This window comes from Felis catus, chromosome D2, assembly GCF_018350175.1.
Source record: "Felis catus isolate Fca126 chromosome D2, F.catus_Fca126_mat1.0, whole genome shotgun sequence".
Lineage (NCBI taxonomy): Eukaryota > Metazoa > Chordata > Mammalia > Carnivora > Felidae > Felis > Felis catus.
In genome coordinates, this window is record NC_058378.1 from 22,682,989 (window position 1) to 22,695,166 (window position 12,178).

The following is a 12,178-nucleotide window of genomic DNA, read 5'->3' on the forward strand; positions in this document are numbered from 1 at the left end:
ACTGTTTTCCTCCAAGATGCCCTCAGGTCCTTACTCTTCTGAATGTCCCCTCCATGACTTCCACTTACCTTTAACAGCCCATACTTGAGACTCTCATGGGAGGGTTTCCTTCAGGCTTCTGGAGCCACTTCCCTCAATTCTCTGATGCCAGAGAACCTTAAATTGTCAGGGATTTACAATTATCCCCTCCCCCTCCCCTGCCCAGAGCACTTAGCCTTTGATCACCATTGTAGGAATAAGAAATCCAACTCTGAGGTGTAGTTCATACTCCAGGGTATGCCTTGAGATCTAGCTGAGAGTGGGACTCCTTCCTTCTTTCCTCTTAATGGTCTCACCTAAGGGCACATCCTAAATAAATCACTAGAATGTGAATCTTGATCTCAGGGTCTGCTTCTGGGGAGTCCTATACCTTCCCCATAAGGTAAAGTTGTGAAAATTAAATGAGATAAATGCATGTAAAGTATTTATCATAGTGATTGGCCATGATATATATGAAAAATGATGTATTATTATTATGGCTCTCACATCAGTTATTTAGGACTCTGGTAGATTGGTGCCTAGGCTTGGAACATCAATCCAAGTTATGGCACTGTGAAGAAACACTTGAATATTATTGGGAGAGTGTGTGAGAGTTCATCCTAGCAGTCTCACCACTCAGGCTCTCAACACAAATGTAAGCAAAATGAGAGCAAGGGTAACCAGCAGTACAGAATTTTCTGGGGAGATAGTCCAGATTACTATTTATTATTATTATTAAAGATTGGTGAGCACATTTCTGTAAGAGTTGAAGGTTAGAGTTAAGAAGGACCCACTATGACTACTTATTTGTATTTTTTTTTTTTAGTGTTTATTTTATTTTTGAGAGGGAGAGAGGGAAAGCATGCACAAATGTGGGATGGTGGAAGAGGCAGGGGAGGGGCAGAGAGAGAGAGAGACAGAGGCTCCAAAGCAGGCACTGACAGCAGACAGCCCAGCAGAGAGCCTGGCATGGGGCTTGAACTCACGAACCATGAGATTAAGACCTGAGCCACTTAACTGACTGAACCACCCAAACATCCCATCTATGCTTATTTTTAAAGAGATCTCTGTGATTCACTAAGTAAAAGACTGTCTTGACAGTGGTGACAGTGAAGTCTGAGCATCCCAGTGGGAGTAGGGCTGGGAGGGAAATCACAGTGGCCTGAACACGCTCCATCTGATGCATTAAGAGGTGTTGTTCTCGGCTGACCACCAAAGGCAGGAAACTAGGAAAAAGGGAAGTTTTATATTCAAGTTGATAGATTCTAGGGAATTTAAGAGTCATAAAGAAACTGAAAGTCTCTGAGACAGTTTGAACAATCTACTGAATTTGTACTAGCAGTTTACTTTTCCTTTAGACTTCATGTGCCATAAAATTAGAAGGCACCTTCAATTAGCATGCACAAGCCCAGCAAGGATTCTTTTAAGGCAGAAAATCAGGGATGTTAGTGTTCAAGGGGCTCCTGAGAGGCCATCTTGTCCTTTGGCGTTTCGTGAGAGTCACAGGACACAAAATGCCAGAGCCAGATGGGATTGACTACCTCATTCCAGTAGGCCACAACTTTCACCATCAGGAGAGCCTCTTAGCCTCTCAGGTGGCAGGGAGTTAAGCCCATTCTCTCTTCTTGTGGGCCAGAGGACAGCAAGTGTCTGGGCTGTGTCAGAGCCTTGCAGGTTTTTTGAGTCTTGAATTCTATAGAATCCTATCAACCGACTGCTGGGAGCAGGGAAGGGTTTTCATCATTGAGTTCACTCACCAGTGAGTTCCCACATGTGTCCATCAGCTCAGAGGCTTTGGTTTATACATCTGGAGGGAGTCCCAGAATCTGTTTTTTAGATCTTGACCCCAGGGTGTGTGCGAGGAGGTTCATTTGCAATGCCAGGGAGAGAGGATTGACTAATGTTCCCATCACCAGTGGGATTGGAGAGTGAAATGTGGATATGATCTAAGGAAAACCATGCAGCTATGGGAGGCATAGGACTGGGTGCAGTGTTATGTGGCTGGGTTTCCAAAAACAATGTGGAGCCTGAAAGATGGATCAATGAAATTAATGATCGCACACCCGAAACAGCACTGTATCTAAGGATATCCACACATGGAAAGACATATATTGAACATGTTATGGGAGTGGGTATTATGAAAGAGAAGGGTCTTGTAGGACTGCAGCTGATAATGCTAAGCACTCAGGGCATTGAGGAGCCTGGTTAACTAGACTCTTCACATCCAAAAATAAGAAAAAAAGGTGACTGGGAGGAATGAAAGAGAAAATGCTCCAAAGGAATCAGAGACTCAAGCCAAGTTTGGCCTTGGGGTAGTGCAGCCCTTATTCCATAGAGACAGGGCAGCCTAGGGAGGGGGGAGCCCTTGTGGAAAGTGCTATACCTTCCTCCATATTGCCATTACCCGCCTTTACTTTCTGGCTTGTTTTTTTTTATTTTCCCATAGCTTTTATTGTCTAATTTTTAAATCACTGTCATGAAGCATTAAGCAGCAAGGTTTTAAGGAAAAGAGGAAAAGCCCACATTGTTCTATTCTGAAACATGCAGTGTTGTACTCTCTCAGATTTCTTATCTTGGTAGTCAACACGCTTAGATCACAGGTTCATTTACTGAGGGCTTACTATATGCCAGGAACTGTGCAAGTGCTTTGCTTAAATCATCTCATTTAATCTGCACCCAAAAAAGTGAAAACCATTCCCATGTTTTAGATGACTAAAGCTTAGGGAGGTTGTGTATCTTTTCACACAAAAGCTTATCCCCTGGGTAGATACCCACTCTGATCGGAACCACCATGAATCATCAAAGCAAAAGGATGTTTCTTTTTATTAGTCTGGGAGGGAATAATATAATAATAATAATAATAACAAAATGCCCAAACTTTGGTTGTGTCAATCTTAAAAAATAAAATAGCCAGTTACTTCCTAGCAAAGAGTTTATTCAGGAACAGCGGTGGAGTTGCAGTTCAGAACATGCAAGCTATGATGAACCACAGGCAAAGGGAAGGTCAGCTTTTATTAGGTTTTAGGAGGAAATTGAAGGCCGCTGTTTAAACAGCAGTTCATTGGAGAACAAGAGTTTAAGGTTGTAGTGTTTCTCATTGGCTGCAGGTAGGAGGCTAGTGCGCTGTTGCTGGGGCAGGGAGGGATCTTCCTTGTTTTTCTTAAAAGCAGGAGATGAAATTCTTATGTGAAAAATGCCTCTCTTGTCAAGATAATTCTTCTTTCTGCTGTTTATGCAGGCTGCGGAGTGGTACATGTGTGAGAGCACCCCCTTCAGGGCTTCCTGACTTCGTTTTAAATGAGGTTTCCTTTATTTTCACCGTGGGCATCCAAGCAGAGAGAGAGAAGGGAATCAAGTTCTTTCCTCAATGATTGCAAAAATCTAACCATTCTCGTCTTTGGATTGAGAATGTGTTCAGACTCAAAGGATTCAAATACTCCTTGCATGAGGCCGCATTTGCGTATTTCCCATTTCATCTACATTCTACTGGATATTGTGTAACTGAGACGTTGTGTTCCTAGAAATTTTTGTGAGCAATAGGAGTGATTGCTGACAAGTCACTTCATGTCTCCTATCATTGTTTCTACCACTTTCATGCCTGTGGATGTGCAACTATGTGGTTGGTTTCTACCCAAGAGTTACTGCTCCTAAATTATTCCCATATTTTGTAGACTGTAGTCAGATAATACCTAACTTATGAGGCACCTACACATGAACCCAGTGAAAAACCATGAATCTAAATTGTTTAAGTAAACACATACAATTTAAAGGCATAAGATAGAGTTTTCAAGTCCAGCCAGAGGGAACAGAACAGCTTTCTAGAAGCATTGCGTTTACAAGTCACCAGTGTTGCCACACCAGTGTCTTTACATGTTGCATACATCACCTGCCTTCTAACTGGAAATTCAAGAAAGCAAAGTCTTCATCTGAAAATAAATTCAGCCATAAGATATGGAGTAATCTCAAAACTTGGCATTTTGAAACAGAGTACATCTGTGTCTCAGAGTGCTTACTGCAACTTTGAAGTGTGGCTTTGGTCAGTGCTTGTTCTCCGTTTTTCTTTTTTTCTTTCTTTTTTAAAATTATCTTTAGCATTTTGTTTGTTTGCTTTGTTGAGCTGCTTCTTCATTACACATATAACAGAAACACATTCTCCTTGGTTAACTTTTAACTCTATATCTTTTTTTTTTTTTTTGAGAGAGTGTGAGTGTGGGAAGGGCAGAGAGCGAAGGAGGGAGAGAATCCCAAGCAGGCTCTGCATTGTCAGCATGGAGTCTGACTCGGGGCTTGAAATCACAAACTATGAGATCATGACATGAGCCAAAATCAAGAATCGGATGCTTAACTGAGCCACCCAGGTGCCCCTTCTCTGTATCTTTAAGGCGATAGTCACATTCTTCTAGATAAGAGGAGTTATTGCTACTTGTCCACTAGCATCCAATTAGAGTATTGGATTAAAGAAATGCCCAATTCAAGAAGAAGCCTGATGGCCAAAATTAACTCAGGAAACAACAGATGTTGGTGAAGAGGTGGAGAAAGGGAACACTTTTGCACTCTTGGTGGGAATGCAAACTGGTGCAGCCACTGTGGAGAACAGTATGGAGGTTCCTCAAAAAGTTAAAAATAGAGTCACCCTATGACCCAGCAATTGCATTAGTAGGTATTTATCCAAAGGATAGAAAAATGCTGATTTGAAGGGGCACACGCCCCCCAATGTTTATAGCAGTGCTATCGACAATAGCCAAAGTATGGAAAGAGCCCAAATGTCTACTGACTGATAAATGGATAAAGAAGATGTGGTTTATATATACAATGGAATATTACTCAGTGATCAAAAAGAATGAAATCTTGCCATTTGCAACAACGTGGATGGAACTAGAGTATATTATGCTCTAAAAAAAAATGCCAAATAAGTCAGAGAAAGACAAATATATAATTTCACTCGTATGTGGAATTTAAGAAACACAACAAATGAACATAGGGGAAGGGAAGGAAAAATAAGATGAAAACAGAGAGGGAGGCAAACCATAAAAGACTCTTAAATACAGAGAACAAACTGAGGGTTGCTAGAAGGGAGATGGGTGGGGGGGGAAGGGTTAAATGGGTTGACACTAAATTCTACTCCTGAAATCATTATTACACTATATGTTAACTAACTTCGATTTAAATAATAAAAAGAAAAGAAATAGCCTGGTAAATCTTTAACTTGCAGAAAGGCATTCATTTCAGAAATATACTCATAAAATAGTTTTGAAACTCAGGATTCATTTTATTTTTTCCTCTGACTAGTAGAAATCAATGTCACAGTGATGAAAACTGAATTTTGATAACTGATATACCATACAATGGAAACAAATGTGAAAAAAAAAATCCTAGCAACACTGAATTCTTGCCTTTGAATGTCCATAAAGAAAATACTTGAGTTACCTCTGAACCAGTAGGATTTGTGGGTATTATAATGCCAATGTTGAAATCTTTGATGATTTGCCAGGCATTCCTCTGGGAGAAACTTAGATCAGTGCTTTCTATAGGTAGGACTTCATTGGTATATATTATGTAAATGGTGTCATGATATGGACTACCCACCTTTGAAAGGTGTGGGAAGGTGTTGGAAATCTCACTGTCTTTTCTCTGCAGTTATTTTGTATAGTTGTCAACTCCTTTCCATGGAGTTATAGGAGATATGCCACTCAGAAGAGTGTTGTTATGAGATCTCATTGGAGACCCTTCTTTCCTCTGAGTTTGGGTAGACATTATACTAACTAGAAGTCTAGAAATTGTTTACAGATTTTCCCATAGTCTTTCTTAGGTTTGCTTCTAAAGAAAATATTGATCTTCATAAGACCAAAATGCAACCTTTCACTTAATTGCTGGAAGAATTGTCCAAACCCAGACTATAATAAATCCATTAGGGTAGAGACACCATTTCTTTTTTTCTTTACGTTTATTTATTTATTTTGAGAGAGACAGAGACAGCACCAGCTGGAGAGGGGCAGAGAGAGGGAGAGAGAGAGAGAATCCCAAGCAGGCTCTGGCTGTCAGTACAGAGCCCAATGTGGGGCTTGATCTCACAAAACATGAGATCATGATCTGAGCTGAAATCAGGAGTTGGACGCTTAACTGACTGAGCCACCCAGGAGCCCCCACACCATTTCTGCTTTTTCCAATGCTCTGTCATGTCTAGTGACATAACTGTATTATCCAAGGACAAAGAGCCAGATCCCTCATTTGGCATTTGATTGTCTGCTGGCAATACCAAAAAGATGATGGTCATTAACATGCCTTGTTATGGAAGCACAAACAGCCCCTATGACCCAGCACCTTTATCATTTTGACTTTTTTTTTTTAAAGCTATTAAAATTATACACATGATATTTTGGTAGTCCTTAAAAACAAAAAGGAGGCATTTTGTAGCTAAACAGTTTTATTGGCTTTTTGTGAAATAAAAAACACGAAAACAAACCACCATGGTTAAAGGCCATAATCAGCATCAACCAAATGAACCAGCCACTTGGTTACAGTAGCTGATGACAAACACTAGTGGATATTATTGCTTATTCCCCAGGTTCATTTACATGTCCATTATATTTTGGCAAGATTACAATCACATGGGAGCTTTGGTTGTATAAATTCAACTCTGACCATTCACTAAAAACTCAACTGTTGCCATTTTATGGTGGGATATATGTCAAATCGTCCTGAGTCTTGACATTTATCCTCTCATTCTGTCTCCTTTCTCCTTCTGTTAATGCTTTACAGCCCCACTGACCAGAAGTTAAAGTAAAAGCATTTACAACCATCCATCTCTACTCTAGTGCCCTCTCCTTTGTCATGAGAGGGTGATGCATTTCTGGGCCTCTCCAAACTCTTGTATCTGGTGTGTATCCACTGCCAGTAAATAAATGTCCATCCGTAATCTGGATAGATTTTCAAATGCATATGGTTGTCAACACTGGGTTTAGACTCAACTCTCTTCTAACTTCCGACAACTAGAAAAAAAATCAACAGCCTTTAGCATCAGTAAGTTGACCTCTCAACAAAATAAGCCCTAGCCCCCGCCATACAACATCCCATGGCAAGTATGGAGCTGTCGCCTTAAAATGCTCTGTATGAGTGCTGTAACGTTTTAATGTACAGAGAAGCAATGATTGACTGCTTCTATAAAGCTCCCCTGCTCAATGCTTTCTATTTTAACACTGAAAACTCAGAATGACAAAGGGTCAGGACTAACTCACAATAGCACCATTTCCTAGACTCTTGGAATAAGATTCCTGTCTGCGTTGGAGAATGCAGGGACCTCAGACGACCCAGCCTCCAGCTTTGCGCTTTCATAGGCCCCGCTGAATCTCAGTAGGGGTGGGTGGTCTGCCTCAGCCTACTTCTACAGTGGCATGAATTTTCCCTGGGAAGAGTTAAAAATGCGTGTCTTACAAAGTGAAGTTGGCTGCAGGTGAGAGACCTGAGGAAGCCTGTTTCGGTTGGAAAGACGATGGGACAAAGTCTGGAGATCTTTCCCTCGCCCATCTCGATTCAAGTCATTAGAGAATCTGCATGCAGAAGCATGGCAAGATCAAGGAATACTGCGCGACACAAACCCGAACACAGCAATCCAAACACCAACACTCTTACGGTATCTTTTGTATTCAGGTCCACTGGTGGGTTTGCCCTGGATAATGCTGGGATTTAATAAGCCCTTCTAATGATTATAAAGATTATCCTCTTGAATCTGGACATTTTAAACAACAGAAGATTTGATATCACTGTATTTTACATGGCACATATAACCATATAATTACTAGCACTTACACGGCAAATATTGTAAATACACATTCTTGGAGTTGACTTGGTAATTATACCAATGTTATTCAGCAGAACAAAGATTAAACACTCTCTAACTTGCGCTTGGGGGAATTTCATTCCAACCCTTTACTTTACAACGAAAGGATAACCCTCTAATTATGTAATAATGCTTGGTGGTCATGTGGGCAGAGAATCACAGGGTGACTTCATGGTTAATTTGTGGCCTGTAAAATAAAGTAATACATAGTATTTTCATTTCAACAAAATACAAGAGACCATATAAAAATATTTTCCAATTTGGAATTTGAAACATGAAAGCTGGATTTTTTTTTCCTTTGTATAAAAACAAACGGAATAACGGACTAAAGTTTATTAAGCCTTCTAACAAAAAATATACATATAGGTTTAAGGAATGCAGTGAGCGTCAACTTCCCTTTTTGTCCAGGCTCATTGATGGGGAGGCTTGTGCTTTGATCCCAACAAAGATAAATGCACAAAAGTGGAGGAAGATCAGTGCCTGAAACCTGAACTATGACTTATCTCTAATAATAGGACTAATTTTACAGTAGTGCTTTTAAAAGTGTGTGTCAGATTACTGATTTTTGTTTCTCTTCCTCCTCAGGCGACTGCTGGAGATGAATTCCAGAAGCACCACTTCCGTCTCGAGTGATGTTTATTCAGTGCAATGTCTTCCTTCTCTCGTTCCCTTTTCACGCGCTGGTAGTGGTCTTCTTCCTTCAGGTACCACACAGGGGGCCAGCGGTGCCGCTCAAAGTATTCCTGGTTGTCTGATGAAGGAAAGATGAAGATGATAATACTCTTGGTTCATCGAATGCTTCTATATTCTAGGTTCTGTGCCTAATGCTTCTCATATATGCTCTCTTATGTATTCTCTCAACAACCCGGTGTGTAGGACCATTTGCAGATAGTGACAGGCAAGTTTTGAGAGTTACCATCACTTGCCTGAAGTAGCCGGGCACAGAGAACCTGAACCCAGGACCGCCTACTTCAGAGTGTAGGCTTGGCCCTAGGCATGCCCCCCTAGACAAGGACGAGCAACAACCTCGGCAGGGTGTGCAGCAGGGAACCCCGATCCCCACTCCACCCAAATCCCTCAAGGATGAAGTTCTTCAAAGAGAATTCCCAACCCACAAGTCCTTGTGTCACGTCACATGCATGTGACTGCCAGCCAGTCACAAGGAATTCTCCATGAGCTGCCTGCTGCTCATGGACCTTCCCAAGGGCACAGAGGTAAATGCTTCGGTTGGAGGCGATGAGAGACGGACACATAGGGACCCACAGTCTCACCTGCAGATTTCGATTTGATTTCCTTGCGGAACTTGGAACAAACGCTGTTGTAGTTGGTGCAGATGTGGTGCAAACACCAGGCGGCCAACTGGTGGGCGTTGTGGAACTACAGGGAAGTGACCAAAAAGGGGGGGGGGGTCAGACTGCTTTCTAAAGTGGGGCCACAAAGAATAGGAAGCCATGAGAGGGGTGAAAGAGATAAAGGGCCCGTATGACTAATTCAGTAAACCTCTTGTTTTGACTACAATGTTTTGACTTTGGCCATGGTTCCAATGCCAGCCAAATATAATGTTTGGCACACCCCTTCCTTGCCCCTGTGATAGGCGCACCGAAAATAATCACCATGCCAGATCAGGAGCTGAGAGCACGCCTTATCTCCCAGCTTCCCCCATTGCTGGCCCACTCGCAACAAATGATCGAGGCCTCAGGAAGGTGCCAGCCAGCAGTGGAGCAGGGACACCAACTCTGTTTAGGGAAGCCTAGGCCATGGAGCACTCTGTGTCGCATGTCAGAACTCAACTTGCTGGGGCCGAAGATCTGAAAGAGGAGACTGCAGAATGTGTAACTGTCCTATACCTGTCCTTTGGTTACCTGAGAAGAGGGGGTGGTGTGGGCAGGGTGGCAGGGAGTCGACACTCACAGCATCTCCTTTCTGAGCAGGTGCCTGGGGAGGTAGCAGCTGAGGGAGCTGTGATCAGAACAGACTTCGTGCTCAAAGATCGACAGTCACCTCCCCATTTCTCCCCAAATTTGGCAGGTCTACTCCACACCTCACACTCTGTCAACGTCTTTCTCAGACATCCATTCAGTTTGTTGGTCCTGAGGTTTCTTTGATTGGGTGAAGCCCCGAAAGTGACAGGGTGCTTCCTCTCTACCCACGTCTCTACCGTGAACAAAGGCCCAGAAGAAAGGCGAAGTCCTCAGAAAATAACTCAAGAAATTCTGAGAATTGCAACCCCAACATTATAGACAATTTTGGCTGATGCTTCCAACTTCTCCTGATATCAGGTTTCTTTCGGAAAGTAAGATTAGGGCACTGGTGTCCTGGAGTTGGCCTGCACCCGCCCAAGGGAGTCAGTTGTGCCTATTTCTTCCCTACTCTTAGTTCAGCAATTTCACGTTGTTAAGGTGGGGGGGTTTACACCATGGAAACTGGAAAATGCAACAACAGATCAGGGTCTCACCTGTCCCCAGGCTCATTGTGAAACAAGCCCAGCATGCCACTAGGCTAGGGTTTAATGAATGAGCTAAGATATGGAAGACGCCATCCTCAACTCTTCCTGCCAACGCGTGTCAGGGCAGGGACACAGAGAAAATCAACACAACTGCAAATCATTACCTCAAGTGGCCTTGCCCTATATGGAATTCTGGGTCATTTCATTTTTCTCCAGGAGGAGTATTTACTGGAGAGAGCACAAGTTGTAAACTATGCTCCAGACCTGTTTCAAAAGACCTCAGATTCCAAGTATGGACAACCAGTTAAAAAAAATTTTTTTTAACATTTTATTTTTGAGAGACAGAGAGAGACAGAGCATGAGCAGGGGAGAGGCAGAGAGAGGGTAAGACACAGAATCCGAAGCAGGATCCAGACTCTGAGCTGTCAGCACAGACCTTGATGCGGGGCTCCAACCCACAAACTGTGAGGTCATGACCTGAGCCGAGGTTGACCCTGGCCTACTGAGCCACCCAGGCGCCCCTGGTTTTGATGGGAGCTTGCTAATCCTACTGCAACAGATGTCTGTTCTTGGTTTTTAATTGTAACCTCTACTGGGCTATGTTTCCCATTGGATTTTAGTAATTCATGCTTCTATTTCTCTCACTGCCTATGATTGCCCCATACCATTTGTAGCCACATGTCCTTTTGTCTAGGGTGGTGTCTGATATGTGGGGAGAAAATAAAAATACTTGTTGCATGGTAAGTTACAATGAGCAGGTTGCTGTAAAGTCCTCTTCTGCCTTTCCCTTTGGGAATCCCAGCCATCTCGGCCTGCTACTTCCTCCCCCCTTCTCCCTGAAACCACTTCCTCTCCCTTAACTGAGAAGGATCTAAGACTTAGTAAACCACCGCCCTAACACATAAAGGGAGCGAAAACCAAAGCCAGTGGGCTGAGCAAAGGACTGAAGAATTTTTTCTTAGTTCCTCTGTAAACTCATTGTCAGTGAAGTCTATGCCAGGGAGTAAGCATCCCGCATGGGTGCCTTGTATTGTGAGAGGGCTTCTACTCTTCACTGCTCTTTCTTGGACATTCTTTCCCACTTGATTCTCAAAATAATCTGTAAGGTTGACAGGATGATAAGGAAACTGAGGCAGAGTTTAGCTTTGTGCCTTGAGTAAGTTATGCATGACAAAGCTGGAGCTGGATCTTGGGTCCTCGCTGGAAGAGTGCAAGTGTGTACTGGGATTATGGAATCACAATATTGATATTAACAAATACTGATTTTGGAAAACCCCAGGAGAGCTGCAGTAAGATGTAGGGCATTACAGGGCTTCGTGGAGTTCTAGAAACTGTCTGATCTTGGCCAATATGTGTCCAAGAATTCAAACAAGGAGAGACAAAACCTTCCCCTATCATGCCCCACGTTGTTCTCCCACATGTGAAGCTGGTGCCTCGGGGGACAATGGGGCTGGCGTGGGGTAGGGTCCTTGTTGTTTTCTCAAACGAAGCCCAGCAGGGTGAATGGTGCATGAAACGTGAAACTCTCAGATCTTCTCAGTGTACACAGGGCCCTCTGTGACTCAGTGGTGACATCTTTATTTAGACAGATGCAACAGCGGAATGTTTTATCAGCATTAAATGAACTGGTTGAACACACTGAAAAGGTGAAAGGCAAACTGTTACAGACCTGGGCCAGTTCCAGATAAGAGAGCACTTCCCCGTCGATGCCCACGCCACTCATTGCGGCCTTCGTCAGCTCCTGAACAGCATACTGCTCTGGGGAAGAGACAGAACGGGAGAAAGTTGAACCATACCTTGTAAGCCAGACATCTCGCCTAGAGGGTCTGGTCTGGGACCACCTAACTGGAGAGGAAGTATGGGACACAGCTCTGGTA

At 43.0% G+C, this 12,178-nt stretch overlaps 1 protein-coding gene across 12 annotated transcripts in view; it reads right to left on the bottom strand.

The window, feature by feature from the left end:
* Positions 1-6,424: 6,424 nt before the first annotated feature.
* Positions 6,425-12,178, bottom strand: part of RHOBTB1 (Rho related BTB domain containing 1) — a 123,514-nt gene continuing 117,760 nt past the window's right edge. For 11 of the 12 annotated variants that reach the window (XM_011287376.4, XM_023240475.2, XM_023240476.2 and 8 more), the window contains 3 exons: positions 11,971-12,059; positions 9,127-9,232; positions 6,425-8,606 (listed from right to left, as the gene is read on the bottom strand). In XM_011287376.4, coding sequence (XP_011285678.1) covers positions 8,437-8,606; positions 9,127-9,232; positions 11,971-12,059 — 365 coding nt within the window. In that variant the 3' untranslated portion in view covers positions 6,425-8,436. Of the gene's footprint in view, positions 8,607-9,126; positions 9,233-11,970; positions 12,060-12,178 lie in introns of those variants that run through there. The other variant, XR_006586942.1, reaches the window with a different exon arrangement.